Source organism: Gambusia affinis, linkage group LG02 (assembly GCF_019740435.1).
Source record: "Gambusia affinis linkage group LG02, SWU_Gaff_1.0, whole genome shotgun sequence".
In the NCBI taxonomy this organism is placed as follows: Eukaryota; Metazoa; Chordata; class Actinopteri; order Cyprinodontiformes; family Poeciliidae; genus Gambusia; species Gambusia affinis.
The window spans coordinates 31,944,286-31,960,738 of NC_057869.1; the positions used below are offsets into that span (position 1 = coordinate 31,944,286).

At 36.8% G+C, this 16,453-nt stretch overlaps 1 protein-coding gene across 4 annotated transcripts in view; it reads right to left on the bottom strand.

Moving 5' to 3' along the window:
* Positions 1 to 6,199: 6,199 nt before the first annotated feature.
* ccdc102a (coiled-coil domain containing 102A) overlaps positions 6,200 to 16,453 on the bottom strand; it is a 48,432-nt gene continuing 38,178 nt past the window's right edge. For 2 of the 4 annotated variants that reach the window (XM_044142784.1, XM_044142793.1), the window contains 2 exons: positions 14,191 to 14,294; positions 6,200 to 11,919 (listed from right to left, as the gene is read on the bottom strand). In XM_044142784.1, the coding sequence (XP_043998719.1) occupies positions 11,787 to 11,919; positions 14,191 to 14,294 (237 nt within the window). In that variant the 3' untranslated portion in view covers positions 6,200 to 11,786. The remainder of the gene's footprint in view (positions 11,920 to 14,190; positions 14,295 to 16,453) is intronic. The other 2 variants (XM_044142802.1, XM_044142813.1) reach the window with 2 other exon arrangements.

Below are 16,453 nucleotides of genomic sequence, written 5' to 3' on the forward strand. Positions count from 1 at the left end.
CACCAATTCCTAGGAACTACTGTATGCATTTAAAACCCTGATGATATACCAGCTATGTCACCCAAAAGCCCAGCCAGGATGACACCCTCAGAACTTTGATTCTACCCCAGGCCCATGTAGGAGCAGCTCAGCCATTGATACCTGATGACACAGACCCCCTAAAAGCACTGCATGCCAATGCTAGACTGTCTCCTCCAAAAGCTCCACCCAGATGGGAGCCACAGCTTCTGGACACCCAGAAATCTCTAGACACCCTAGATAAGGGGTCTCAAACTCCAGGCCTCGAGGGCCGCAGTCCTGCAACTTTTAGATGTGCCTCTGCTGCAGCACACCTGAATAGAATAATTAAGGCTCTGGAGAACTGATCTACACAAGGTGGAGATAATTAAGCCATTTCATTCTAGTGTTTTGTACCTGTGGCACATCTAAAAACTGCAGGACTGCGGCCCTCGTGGCCTGGAGTTTGAGACCACTGCCCTAGATAAATCTGCACCACAGCAGTTGCAAGTTAAATCTGAGACGTCTCCATAGAGCTCAGTGAACTTGGAGCACAGTCTTTCACCAGGTCCAACATGCCTTGCGACACATCCTTTTTTTCCCACCCACTTCTTACCAGCGCAGCATTTCTTCACCAAAAATCCCTTCATGGGAGCAAACAATATCAATGAATTAAAAAATTTAAAAATGAAAGTTATGTTCCATCTCATTGAGTTACAAGATGAAATTGTCATGAAGCCAGGAAGGTTTCAATTCAGTTTATTTATTGACTTCGCTGATCAAGTGAAGACACCCCCTGCCCCAGACAAGAAAAAAAAACCAAAAAAAAAAAAAAAAAAAAAAAAAAACCTGGTGTATAAGTATTTTCTAGGCCAATAAAAGGTAAAAAGGTAATAGCAGGAGAGGAAGAACAATTAGTTGGTGGCAGCATTATCTCAGACAATGCCCCCCTCCCAGCCAAACAGCAGGTGTAGCCTCTGAGAGAAGAAAAGAACAAAATAACTTTTGAAGTAGAAGGTAATGCAAATTGGAGACAAGCAGAAGTGAAGAAAAGTAGCCAGTTTGTTTTCTAGCAGCGCAACTACAGAGATGGCTCAGGATAATCTAACCCCTTAGAACTTGGCATGACCCACATACAGAATACACTAAGGACTTGGAATAATAATAATAGAAAAAAAGTATTGAGTTTATTTACAAACAAATGAATAATAAAAAAGGTGCTACTGGGGCATCTAGATGGGTAGAGTGGGAGTACAGATGAAAATCCAAGGCAATGGGCATTGCTATGGAAGAGAGTGGAGAATCAGGCAATGAGAAGTAGAGTCAGGTGTGAGAACCTGATGGGCTTACAGACAACTGAGTGCTTCTAGGTAGATGGGACAGGAACAGGAAGACCATAAAATGCATACTCAAGAGAGACCTTCTGAGGATTTTGAGAGTTGAAATTGGAGATGGCTGGAGCAACCCAGAAATGGATTAATGTAGAAGGCACAGAGAGTACAGCAGGAAATAATCAGGCTGAAAAAACCCTCACCACTCAAGGGACCAAGCTCAGTCTTGACTTTACCTGTATAGTTGACCATCAGGCAAGGACCTCTACTTTTTTATGGTGGGTGACTGTGCTGAAGTGTGGACCAGATTATTTTTCTTTTCTACCCAAACTAAATTCTTCTATGTAATCCAATGTCCTTTAGAACTGACATAAATGACTTATTTATCTTGTCACGTTTAACTAATATTCATTCTTAATGTCTCCACATCATATTTTCTTATTTCTTGTTTTAGTTTTTCTCTTCTCACCCTATATTTTTCACAATGAATTATTGCATATTCAGCCTATAATTATATTGAGATAACTATCTCAATATACTGAGATTTTTAAAAAAAATTATTTTTTATCAGAGTGGCAGAAATGGGCTTCATTATTCTTTACATAGTTCTGGTTGTTTACCTGTTGGTCTTAAGAAAAAAAAAAGCTTACACCGAAGTGAGTGTATCTCTAAGAAAGGCCTGATGACAAAAATTGTTGCTGTTGATGATGAACAGTTACTGACTGATGCTTTTGCAAGTAAGTGTTCAAGCTTCAACCTAAGTGGAATTATGGTTTCCCTCAACAATCATAAATCACTTTCTTCTTCTAGACAGGCTACTTTATAGATGACAAGTACAGTACTCCTGCTTGGCATGTGGCAAAACTAGGCGTTGCAGTAGTTCTGGCCATCTAAGTTACATCAGTTTAAGATTTTTGCTGAATTAAGTGTTAAAAATATCTCTAATCAGGCACAGCAATGGTACAGGGGTAAAGTGTGGCTCATGTATGGGTCACAAACCCATCACAGATTGAGGGGACCCATCAATCTGTGATGGGTCCCCTCATCACAGATTGAGGGGACTCAAATCTGTGATGATCCAGCCATCACAGATTTGAGTCCCCTTCCAATTACCTTTGGCACATATCTTTCTTTTTTCTCAAAACCCACTTTCCTGCTAGATCACTATCAGATACAGGTCACCAGAGCCACAAACCTTTAAGAAAATACTTCATTACATTTTACATTCTTTTGAATAAAACATGGACTGTTTTACTTCAGATGCATGCAAGAATTACAAAACATGTATAGTATATTATAGTGTAGGCTTCAAAGTTATTTCTATTATCGCTTTTTTTTAGGGATGATGGAGGTTGGGTTGATTACAGACCATTAACTATGGTCTGTATGGTCTTTATGTATATGTTTAGAACATATACATAAAAACCCCACAAATTACAATATGGCCAACATTTATAAAATAATAAAATTAAACTAAATTGCAACAATCTTATCAAAGCAAGGTAAGTTTGAAATCTTGTTCAATAGGGTTATTGCAGAAGGGACAGATGTTTTTTTTTTTGTTTGTTTCTTTTAGTATTTTTTCTAGCCATTTTCTCTTTTCTAGCCTTTATAGCCATTTCTAGCCATTTCTAGCCTTTATAACCCCTCCCAGAGGGAAGAAGCTGGAAAAGAGTGAAGGCACGGAGGCATTATTGTCTTTATCACTGCTGATTCTATAATCTATTTCAAGTGATTTGTATCTAAAACTGACTTAAAACCACACTAAAATCAAGGAGGCTATAATAAATCTAATCTAATTTAATATAATATAATCAGTGTAGACTTGGCTGTTTCACCTCTGTTCAGCATTTTTTCAATAAATCTTTTCTTATTCATTCTTCTATTGTCAGTAATGGATCTTATATAAGAGTTTCCACTAACATTGTTAGGTGTCTTAATATAGTCCAGTATTGTCACAAAATACACCATTTGCAGTGAGTTTACTATAGTCTTTAATGCACTAAGTACAGAGAATGTATGTTTTTCTTTTTAAATGGTGACTTGAAATTTCTTCAAACTGAAGAAGATAAATCTCACATGCCTGCTTCTACTGTAGTTGTTCCTCTGCTCAGTTTACTGTTATCACACTTACATTTTAGATGTGTTCTGCGCTTTGGATTCTCTATTGGGCCATATGGACTGCAGCCCACACAACTTTGCACAAAAAGTCACCATTAAGCAGCCTCCGAACAGCCTTAAATGGTTGGAGTCTAAAAAATTCCCAACAGTGTTTTTATTTTATATGTTTGTTTATTTCTCAAAGCATTAAGGACCATCTGTTACTTTTGAGACTAAGAATTGTTCTAAAGGGTGGACACTCTGGCCCACTCTGCAGAACCACTGCTTCATGCCAGCTCTCATTGCTATCACATTTTTCATGCATACCTCCACATATTCCCATATACCAGTTGAATGGGTTTCCCTTTGGAAGAACCATATTTTTGTCCCAGAGATTATATCTTTTCAAAACGAAGTACTAAAAAAGTGGGGACTGCACTTCCATAAACAACAAAAATAAACTGCTACATCTACTACCTCTGATGAATAGTACTGGATGTGTAATATTTTAAAATACATAAACTTAATATGAAAAGAAATTCCACAAATTTATGAAACTGTTTTTTTTAGATTTATTTCTTAGACTGATGTCTTTCCTAAAATAGATATCAATGAATAACATCAGACTTGTAGTTGTAGATTTATTGCTTAAGTCATCACATATCAGCAGTGACATTAAAACCCTGCTGAACTGCTGAATGAAGAGGAAATTTCAGGATGAAGTGAAAGAAAGTTGCCACTTGAAAACCTGGCAGCCTGTGGAAGATGATCTGGTCAGATTTAATCATGGTTTTTAATTATTTCAAGCCTAATAATCTAATAACTTCCACTTTCATTTTTGCGTCTTCTTCCTCCCTCCCTCCCCTATAGCTACTCCTTCTATGCTGCCTGCTGCTGGACATATTAAAGATTTAATTATGCCAAAAAGCTATTCCAGTTATAAGGTGATGGTTGCAGTCTTTATTGTCTGTGTAAACCATGTACCATCAACTACATTTTGTTTAACAGTTTTAGCAGAATAACAGAAGGATCTAAGAAATACTTTAATAATAAAGCATTAATAATAACTGCTTTCAGGATTTCAGTCATTTGGAGAAGGTCAAATATGCTGCAAAATTGTATAAAAAATAATTAGAATTAGAATCATTTTGGAACAATAAAAATAGAGCAACTTTGTGTAGCAAAAATGTTTTCAGTGCTTTTGTTCAGGACAAACAGAAAACATTTACCTGTTACTGAACAGAGAAGCTAAACAACTGCAGCGGAAAGATGGGTTCAACATAAATTATTTAGTTGATATGAAATTATACTGTATCACAAAAGAAGCTGCATCACACTTATAATTACACAGCATCTAGTATTACACCATCATTATTGGTCACATTGGCTGCACTTTAAGAAAACCAGACACTCAATATAAAACAAAAGAAGAGGTGCAACATGTTCTTCATTTACATAAATAACACAAAAAAGATGGACATGTTCCTAATCAACATCTTTTGGAGCAGACCTGTTCTTCAACAGCAAAGGAAGATACAGCCCAAAGATTAAATTTCAAACAACACTCAATTTAATTTTTAAATGGGGGCAAAAAGTTATGTTCTTTGTTTTTATTATTGTTGTACAAAAGAGATGATATAATATTTGGCTTATAAAGTTATTAAAAAAAGAGTATTAATAGGGTGCTAAAGTCAGTAAACCCTTCGGCCGTCACTGGTTTGAGTCCCCACCCGATGACCTTTGCCACGTCTCCCCTGTCTTTCACAATCCTCTTTTCTAACCATTTTGGAGGAATTTGGAGGAAACCACTCTGCTTTTGTTGGAGGTCTAGATCAAATGGACTCTGAGAGCATAGTCTTTTTTCTTTCTATCCTTTCTCTACCAAGAATAAATTGATGGATTAATATTTTCCCTTCTTCTTGAAAGAAGATGGCAATGACAATCAAAAAACTAGTTGAGGAATTAGTGGTCAAGACGTTACTCAACTTTACGTTTGAAGAAATCAGTAAAGAAGTCAAACAACTCAACTAAGTGATGAAAAAACTGGAATATTGAAGCAAATAACAGATAACTCAAGAAGAGCATTATACACAGATGGACAAAATTGTTGGTACCGCTCGGTTAATGAAATGGTCACAGAAATAACTTCAATCTGATGAAGGTAATAATGAATAAAGATTTGATGAAAATGAACAAATGAAAGCCAGACATTGCTTTTCAAACACACTTCAACACAATTATGTTGAAAAAATTAACTAATGAAACAGGCCTGAACAAAAATAATGATACCCTTAACTTAATATTTTGTTGCACAACCTTTTGAGGAAATCACTTCTGCACCTCTCAGCAGGTATTTGGGCCACTCCTCATGAGTAAACTGCTCCTTCCAAAGATGCTCCGGATTTAGGTCAGGGCTCATAGAAGGCCACTTCAGAATAGTCCAATGTTTTCCTCTTAGCCATTCTTGGGTGATTTTAGCTGTATGTTTGGGGTTCTTATCCTTTTGTAAGACAAATGAAAATGTTCAATTTTTGCTTCATCTGTCCATAGGACATTTTTCCAGAAACTTTATGGCTGCATCATAACATTCCAGTTATTCCACATTTCTCATCTGTATTAGTGACTATTTGTAATATGGTGTTTTCTGCTTCAGTGAAAACACACACAGGAAACTCTGACGCTTTCTGGAAAACATCTAATAAAAAAACATTTAAAAAAAATGATATTTCTTTGTATGTACAGTTGACATTTATAGAGATAATAGAAACGACTGTAGTGCACAACCTTTATAAAAACACATTTATAACAACAGCATAAATAGTAGGAATACAGAGTGACGATCATTACAAATATATTGGTCTTCTTCCAGCAGCAGAGATAAGCCTGAGGCAGAATGACTGTGGATGGAGTGGGTAAGTACTAAGACCGAGAGGAGCAGAGACATAGTCCTCAAACATGACCTCCTCTTCAATACCTGCTAGTTTCAACATTAAAAACTCAAAGCAAAGACATTGGCGTGCATTAACTGTGATTCATTCTTTCATGACACATTTATTCCCTCTCTTGATCCTAACCCTAGGAATTTGAGGAGAAATATTGAACATTTCCACAAGTGTTTTTTTGTAGAACTGTACATTATTTAAGATGAGTATCAATACGTAATCACATCAGCATGTCCCAGTGAGCAGAGGAAGTACATAGTTGGTCTGAATGCAAGTCACACGCTGAGTTCTAAATTTGGAGGTTTAAAAGTTGGTGCAAAGTGTCAACCTTTCACTGAAACTTAAAGTGTAAAAAAGAAAGTGCTGAGTTTTAGCACTTTCATTTTAACCACAATGTCACTGAAACTCAGATTGAAATCTGGGGGTTCAGACAGAAAATGTAAAAGAAATTTTAAAAGACAGACACTTATAAAGACATTTCTGTGTATAATTAGTTAACAGCAAAGATCTGCAGAAATAAACAACCAGTCAGTGTCTCAAGTTTTATCAGTTCTCAAGCATCTTGGTTGTGCTGATGGAGTTGGTGTGTGGACAGTGCTTCAGACATACTGCCTGATTGGTAAAATGAAGTAGACATTTTACTTCATACCAACTGGTCAGAGTTTTCTCCACGTCTGACTTCTTGGTATTTTTCAAACTTGACCTGATCATATCTTTGTGGGATATTTTCCATCCCAGAAGCACGTCTCACTGATGGACTGTTATTTCCCAGTAACAAAGTCTCTCAGGGTCTCATCCTTCAGTATCTATACATATGTTAACTGATGCTTTCGCATGGTTTAATACTAACATGGTTTTGTTGTCGTGGATCAGCTGCAGCCATATTAAATACATCACTTCCAGATCATTTACAACATCATTTATAAGCTAGTGTTGCCTACAGTCAGACAATTATCCATCAAGCAGCTGCAGGTTATCATTTTTTTTGCAGGTTCAGTTTTGCAGCTTGGGTATGAAATATAGAAAAACATCAGAACAGTAAGTTGAACCCAAGAATGAGATCAAGATAATCAATTAACACTTTGGCCAGCAGAACAGACTTTTCATCTGAAAAACAACATAGGGTGATATATTGATACTGCTCATGTAAATGAAGGCTTGAGCTTGTTTTTTACAGTAGCACTGTTCAAATAAAAAAGCTGCAGTATTTGTGCATTTGAGGTAAAATTGAAAACTGATGAAACAAACTGGATTCTGATGATGTAGTAACACATGCACTCATTCTATGAGACATGGAGTCTCACTCCAGCCACTGGTTGTTTTCTGCTTGTTGTGTCTTTGTAAATACATTAAATCATATATATATGAGGCCCCATGGGCCAAAACTTACAAACTCTCTTGCATATACCATCAAACTCTTTTACATATACTAATTAACTCTCTTACATGCAGTATTACCAAACAAAAACAAAAAATATCTGTTTGAAATAAACTTAAATATATAAATATTTACTGAAATATTAAATCTATATTTCCAAAAAAGCATAATGAAATTTCACAAAAGCCAGAAATGTATTTAGTATACAATTATTTTATTCGTCAATAAACATATTTTTTTAAGTTTCATTTTTGAGTTTATTGTATTTCCAAATTTAATTGATTGTAGTTTAAATTTCTACAAAAATATTCAACAATTATCTCCATTTATGTAGCTCCATTATTTTGAAAACATGAAGCAAAAATATGCAATCCCAAAGGTCATTATCACCACTTAGATCTAAATATGTTATTTCAAAGCCTTGACAAGTTTTCATCATAAAATGAAATACAATTTTATTATGTTAATATTCATTTCTATGAGACAGAACTTTTCAAAGGCACTGAATGCAGTTGTTTAAACCTGCTTTATGAGCAGAATAACACTCTTGGAAACAAAGAACTGCATTTTAAACTTGTCTATCTCTAGAATAAGTTCATCCGTGGAACAGCAGCTGCCCCTTTTTCCAATCCTGTGACCTAATGGAAGGGAGAACTTGTTAAAAAAACAAACTGACCTTATGTCTGTACATTAGGGGTCATTACTTCCAGTTCTCAAGTGTCCTGCAACTTTTAAATGTGTCTCCACTTCAACATGAGTCCACTAATATTGATACCGGATTCAGGAACCTGTGTAAGTTTTTGGAGTCATGCCCAGAGGCCTAACATATGTTATTTGATCATATTTAAACTGAATATTACAGTTTGCCACTTTCTCTTTGGTTTTGTAGATTATGCAACCTCGTTAAAAGCAATGATGCAACCATTAGGTAGCTGGACCACCCATTGAAACGACAATCTTTAACTGAATTCGGTGTGAATTTAAAATCTATAGTGTGGCTATAAATACATTAATATTGTTTTTTTGTGTGTTACCAACATGTTTCTACTATTTGTAATGTGTTCACAAAAAACACCTTTAAAATAAACAAAATGTATCGAGAAAGTTTTTTGTTAATTAAAAACTGCAAAGTCCTCAAGTGCCAGAGCAGTTTCTTCAGCATCCATGTTAACACACATTCCATAATTTCACAACTGTTTTTTGTAAGCACTTTTTCCTGAAGCAAAAAAAAAATAAAATAAAAAATAAAAATTAATTAAAATTGCTAAATCATTTTAGTCGATTCCACATTTTAATGAAACATTTTGTGTACAATATTTTTTTATAGATAATATAGACTTTCCTTCAGGAAAAAAGATATTCTTAATGGCGTATGAAAAGTTGATTTGAGAGCATATTGGTATATGTATAGGAGTTTGATGGTATATGGAAGTCAATAAGTTTTGGCCCATGGGGTCTCTCATATATATGTGAGCTTTAGCGAGTGTGTAGTCTCAGGACCAGGGGCCTCATGTATAAAGCGTGCATACGCACAAAAAATGTGCAGCGTCATATTTTACGCACAAGTTGGCATGTACAAAAAAGAAAGTGCAAACTTTCTATCTCCTGTGAAAATGTGCAGCGGCCACTCAAATTTTGTGGACAATAAACAACAAAGCGCCAAAGAATAGATCTGACTAAATACACCGAGATCTGACTCCATTCAGTGTTATTTCACCCAGGGAGCATTGAACCCAATAATCTTTTATTGTTTAAATGTAAACGATGAAACTGAACTACATTTATCCTCAAGACAATAACATAACACACATACAAAATAAATAAAATAGAGGGACGTGAAAACCTCACTCGAATGTACATAGTAAATTTCCTCAGCTCTTGTCACATAAAGATGCAACAGATCGGTCTATGCGCTGATGCGCATGACAAAAAATGCATGTTATCTCCAGGGTAATTTATTCTCACTGACAAAGAAAATGGAGTCAGAAAAGCAGATTAACTCCAAACAGGTGAGGTTTGAACATTTTAAAGGTGATCAAGGTGTGCAGACAGTCACACATACACAAGTAGCTGTGCAAAGGTGTGCTGTGTAATTGTGGAATGCTTTGGCTCGGATGGAGAGCGTCGCCAATTGCTGGGTTTCAGACACGTGACCCGGATGACACGCAAAATTCAGATGGAGGTCCGGAAGTGGTCCGGTTCAAAACAGAGAAAATGGATCACAGTGAGTACGCCAAGGTATCTCGAAAAAATACACATATATTTAGGATGTGACCTATATTATCTCGTCAAAAAAAGACACGTCATACAATCTTGAGGATTTACCCGGCCTTGAGGCGATCAATAGTCACAGCTCACTGATTGTACGGCTGGGTAGGTTATATAGCTTTTCTTTTTTAGTTCGTGTTTATTCAGCACCAATGAATAAACATTATATTTTCTGTCCGGGACTCAGCACTGAGTTAGCTGCTAACAACATTAGCACCCTGTGGACTATCAAACTAGAGCATAAAAATAATATATCTTACCTTACATATGAATGCTTGTATTTCTAATTAACTGTCCAATAAAGTATGTGAAAATACAATTTAAACAATGTGATCGTTACGTGTTAGAAAGTGGTGCTGCAAACTGTGGAGTTGTTAGTTTCCGCACCTCCTGTTTTTAGCCATAGATTGTTGGTCCACTTCACTCCAGTTTATTTTTTTGGTAAGTTTTTTTTTTTTAATTAACTATCCTGTGACCAACTACCTTTACATGGTGGTGAAGGTAAAAGATAATGTTTATCTTTCTTTCAATTAGAAAGGTTTGAACAACCTTACATGAGACAGACTTTAGGCATTTTGATGCTGGATCAGCAGAAATAAATGGACTGCATTTACTTCCTGCCCTCCATCTGCATTGGGTGACGTCGGTGCTACATCATCTGCAACCCAGCAATAGAAGAAGGCGGAGGGAGCGTTTTATCAGACATGTTGATCTGCTGGGAAATGTTAAAGCTGGTTTATTAGAGTCTAAATTGCCCAGACTGATCATCCTGGAGTTCTGTGCAGAATGTAAAGGAGCCATGGGTTACTGGTTCAGGTTCAGCTGGAACTGCTGACAGGTCAGACAATCATCCTTCAGTCAAGCCATACCAGCTTTCTGAATACACCTTTATGAATAGAAAGCATCTCCATTCTCTAAATGTGCAATACACATGATTTCTCTATTCTTATAGAATAAACTTCCACATTCCCCACCGAGCCCAAAGGACTCTCTGGCACGCCGTCTGTCTTTAAATCCCAGCTGAACGCTCTGCTGTTCAAACAAGCATTTCCACTTTCTTTTCTCTTTGGAATTTTTTCTCTAAAATGTATTATTTTTATTTTCTGTGAGGTGATCTTATGTGCCCTGAAAGCATCTTTTAGAATACGTAATAGGAAATATTTTAAATATTCATACTGCTACATGCAAAAACCGCTGCCATGGTTATTGCTTCTGCGGTCGCAGCCTTCTGGGTATTTATACTAATGTACATATGTATTTATGGGTGGCGACAGGGCAGACCAGCAACTGCACTCTATTTCCTGAAAATTAGGTTGTATAAAGGAAATGAGCTCAGGAAATGATGTATAAAATGCATGGTTTTATACATCAGAATTTTTTTGTGCGCCGCACTTTTCACAATTTTTCTGTATGTCAATTTTTAGTGTGAAAGCTGCGCACTCTTTTATACATGAGGCTCCTGGTGTGTGCTTGGCACAGTGCAGCCTGATTTAAATCTTGTGGTCTAGTTCTCCTAAAAGAAGATCTGCTGACTGTTCAGATTTGATTAATTCATGACCAGAAATTATTTGATATCCTGAGAAGTCTACATGAATTTACAGTTTGAACAAGAAACAGTGACTTTTGGATTCAAATCTAGATTAAAGTTTTGGGCTATTTTCATGTCAACTAATACTTCACCCTTTCTGCAAAACACTTCCCAGACTTCATATTGTTCATGTGACTGCTGATGTCCCAACATCCTGTTCATTTGTGGATGGGGGACATATGTCATGGAATCTGTAACTGCAGGTCCTCCTCTTCCTCATCAACATCACTTCTTGGGCCGTCAGGGTTTTCAGGACCAAAGCGAGCGGATCGCATCTTCCCAAACAGAGCAGGACTCTGCTGCTGCCGCCTCAGCCTGGGGGTAAGGAGGGGAGAGTCCATGTCAGCATGTTAGTCTGTCGCACAAAGCCCACAGTCTGTCTGCAGGGAAATTTCTCATACGGGGATGTGTTAATCAGTCATGTGTATACAGCATCTCAAAGAGATTTATGAATTTACAATTGTGTGAAGTAGCTATCAGTATTCAGTAGCTTATCTGCAGTAAATGCTTTTTTTTTTTAATCAAAGTGAGTTTGTAGAAGGAGCGTGATGAAGTTGTACAAGAAGAAGGCTGAGAACAGGAGATGCAGTAGTCCTGATGAAATAGGCTTATTATGAAGCTTATTTAACAACTCAAACCAAGTTTCATGCCAATGTGAGCCAGCAACACATTACACTTTGAATAAGTCTGATTTGGTTTTTGAGTGTTTAACAAATTTATTAAAAAGAGAAAACCAAAATATCCAATTCATGTAAGTATTCACAGCCCGTGCCATGAGGCTAAACATGGATGTGTTTCCACTGAGCGTCCTTGAAATGTTTCTACAGCTTGAATGGAATCCAGCAGTGGTGATTTCAATTGGACTTGATTTGGAAAGGCACACACCAGGCTACATAGGTACCACAGTTTACAGTGCAGGTCAGTCCTCCTAAAGGCTCCTGAAGGCCTCTTGGACTAGGAGAAACAAGATTCTCTGGTCTGATGAGACAAAGACTGAAGTGTGGTGTGAATGGCAGGCAGACACCATGTTTGAAGGAAACCAGGCATGGCTCATCTCCAGGCCTACATCTTCCCCACTGTGAAGCAGGGGATTACATTTACTTGTTTTTTTCCTTATTTAAGTTCAGAAAATTTGCTCTTACAATGAAAAGAGATTTTGAGCTTTTTAAAGATATGATCCAGAGGCAGCAGATATAAGAACAGGTGCCATTATTGATCCTTGGGAAACCCCAGACACAGAGGAGGGAATGCTATCCTACATTTACAGAAAAACTTCTGTTTACAAGAAAGAACCGAAACCAATTTAGTGCTGTACCTCGAATACCAACAAGTGACTCCAAACGGGTCAAAAGGATGTTGTGAGTGTCAAAAGCAGCAGACTGATCTAAAAGTAAAAGAACTACTGATTTACCTTCATCAACAGTGAAAAGAAGATAATTTAAAACTTTTAAAAGGGCGGTTTCAGTGCTGTGCCACAATTTAAAACTAGACTGAAATTTTTCACCAATTTCATTCAGGTCAAGATTACTCTGCAGTTGGACATAAGCAACTTTCTCCAAAATTGTGGAGAACGTTAGCGCTAACTGGTTAGTGGGAACAAATTTCCCCTTAGAGACAATAAAGTCTAAAAGTCTAAATTTGTTCTGAAGACATGAAGTTTAACAAGATAGGTTGTTACAAACAGAACCATTAATTAATACAGAACAGACTGCAATAAAAAGAAAGCTCCAAACAAAACCAGAACATCATACAATAAATCATGTAGTCATGGTGTTTTGTTGGTTATGTTATCATTTCAGTTTATTGTGAAGTGCCTACTAACTTATGGTCAGCTGTCCAGGACAAACCTGGCTATTTCAATAGGAACCAGACTAAACAATGTGGGGTTTGTGGGGTAGCAACAAGTCTGTTGAGCTGTGCAGAACTTCAACAACGGGAAACCTGTTGAACCAGATTAAGTCTTTCATTGATTTCGCTTTTAGACTGGTTTTTCAGAAGAAACATTATAGAGAAAGTTACTAATTTCATCCATCAGTGGTCATGATGGCTAACAAAGTTTAAACTCAACAAACGTATCTTTGAATTAAGGTTCCATGGTCTCAGCTGTGGGGAAGTTAATATGTAGAGTTAGTGTGTGTGGGTTCCATTCAGAACCCACCAGGTTCAGTTGGAGGTGTGTGTGAGTGTGCATGTGTCTGAACCTCTGTCACTCAGCTAACCTCTCTCTCCATCAACCTTACTCTTCCTCTTCTCTTTGTCTTCTCTCCATTTTCTCCAAACCCCCTTTTTTGCCTCAGGAACCAATCACCAAGCTCCCTGTCACATGTTACCATAGTAACAGAGAGCTCTCTTGTTGTGTTGCTGTGTGCTGTGCCAGGTATGTCAGAGTGATTTGAGAAATCAACATAAACACAGCCCCAGCTTCCATCAGTGTGTTGTCATTCAGCTGTGCAGGAAGTATACACAGTGTTATCCATGTACTGGTAATAGTTAAGTTTAGGGGCTCTCTGTAGAAATAGATGAAAAATGAATGGGAGTCCATGCAAAGTCCCTGTGTGTGTGCGTGTGCATGAGTGTACATCTCACCTCGACTGTAAGTGTTCCAGTTGAACCTGCAGATTCTCAGTCTGTTCTACCTGCTCATCCAGAGACCTCTGCAGCTTCCTTGTCTGGTTATGAGATTCATCCAGCTGGACACACACACACACGCACGCACACAGTGAGTTGTGATGTTTTCAGTATGTTCATCACATTAAAGAAAATGTTGCGACATGCCTACTTTTACAAGCAATAAATCAATTAATCGCATGATGAATTAAAACAAGCTCAATAATATCCATAATTTGCTTTGATCTCATCTGAACGTTTTTTGAAGGACAGTTTTGTTTACAGAGACTTCATAATTTGTTTTATTTGTTGTTTCTGTTTTTGTTTATTTTGGATATTTAAAATGTCTTCCTGTTCCAGTGTTAAGTGTTCTCTACAATTTAAAGTTAATTGACCTCTGAAAATGTGTTCTTGCATTATTATGTCATTACCATTATTTTACTTGAAAATGGTCTCAAAACAACAATATTATCATTTATTGCAATGAGAATTCATTGTTCAGTAAAACTTGTTATTGTGATTGATTTACTCCTTATTGCAACAGGCCCACATCCAGATGAGCCTGACTGAGACCTGCTGTGACGGCAGCCAGAGGACCGGATACTAACTATTGACTGAAAGTGATTAATATTTATGTAATTACAAAAGTATTTCATGTTATATATTGCTTTAATTGTCACTGCTCTGTAGAAATCAGTTATCACTTTGACTTTAAACATTTTGTAATTTTATTTGTCCAAAAAAAGCCATTATGCTATTAAAAACACAATTACCACACTGTATAATGTAAGAAGTTCACTTTACTTAAAAAAAGTTAGGAAACCGATTGCCTCAAAATCTCCAAGTAAAGTAGCTAATTCATTTTAAGGTGTTATTGCTATAAATAACTATGTTTAGACCACTCAGATAAAGGCAGTAAACTTGAGTGTCGTTAACTCAAAATCATTAATTGGGTTAACTGTAAAATATTCATTCAGACAACTCATGCAATGGCAGTAAACTTGAGTATAGGTAACTCAAAATCATTAGTAAAGTTGACTATAAAATGTCAATTATGACTACTTCAAATTGTGAGTTATGTCAATTAAGCAGTACTCATAAAAATAAGTTATACTTACACGTTTAAGAGTTCACATTACTTGCAAAATATCAGGAAACCAATTGCCTTGATATGTTCAAGTAAGATGAACCAAAAGTGTTAAGTTATTGGAACGAAGAGCCAACAGACAACAGTTTGAATGGAAAAAAATGTTTAATAATTAAACAAGTTTACCTTAAATACAAGGTTCTCAAGTGTGGTTACATACACACTAACCTGGAAACAAAGTTTTCCACAGACTTTTTTAGGGGGAAAAAATGACATGACTTTTTTTGAAGGGTAGCCTTCAATCTAATATTGAATCCTTCAAATGGCCCTCAGTCTTTAAAACTTTGAGAATCCCTGCTTAAATGTCTTTGTTGACTGGTGTGAAACAAAAACTCAATTCTCAATACTAGAGCCTAACATTTATCATAACATTGATAAAGTAAATAATGAAGTGAAGTGAAGTAATGTTTCTCCTCATTAACATAAAACCATTTAGTAGTCTGCAAGTGCAATGATGCTCTCTCCAACAAAAAAAGAATCAAACAAGAAATAAAAATCACTTTTCCAATAAGGGTAAAGGTATCAACGTTGATCCATAATGTCACATCACATTCACTCATTGCATCAGAAGATTTTTGAGTGATTGTATTTTTGGTTTTAGGGATTTATGTCCAAGTGACAGAAGCACCCTTTGGATGAAGTCAAAGGTGTACTTCAGTTGTTGAGGGTACTCCAAATTCAGAGTATAAATAAGTCCAAAGAGCAAGCACATGGCATGTGGAAGATTCCCAAGATCATTCATGACAAGACTTCCTTCCAAAATGATGGCAGTACTTGAAGACTGGAGGTGCAGTGAGTCAGTGGAGGCCTGCCTGTCCTCAGGAATGATGGTCAGGATCCCAATGGGGGTGTGAGACACCTCTCAGTCCTAACAACAATAGAAGCAACACCACAATTACATATCAACGTAACACTTCTTCATGGCTGCTTCTCCTACAGTTTACAGCTGTCCCACCTATGGCAGTCTACTCATCATAAGCCTTCTATAACAGTACAGCGGCTTATTTTAACCCGCCAACATCTTTATCCTTATCCCTTTTCCTTTTTTTGTTTTGCGCCCCGGACAGCTTTTTTTCTCTGCCGCTCCATCTTGTT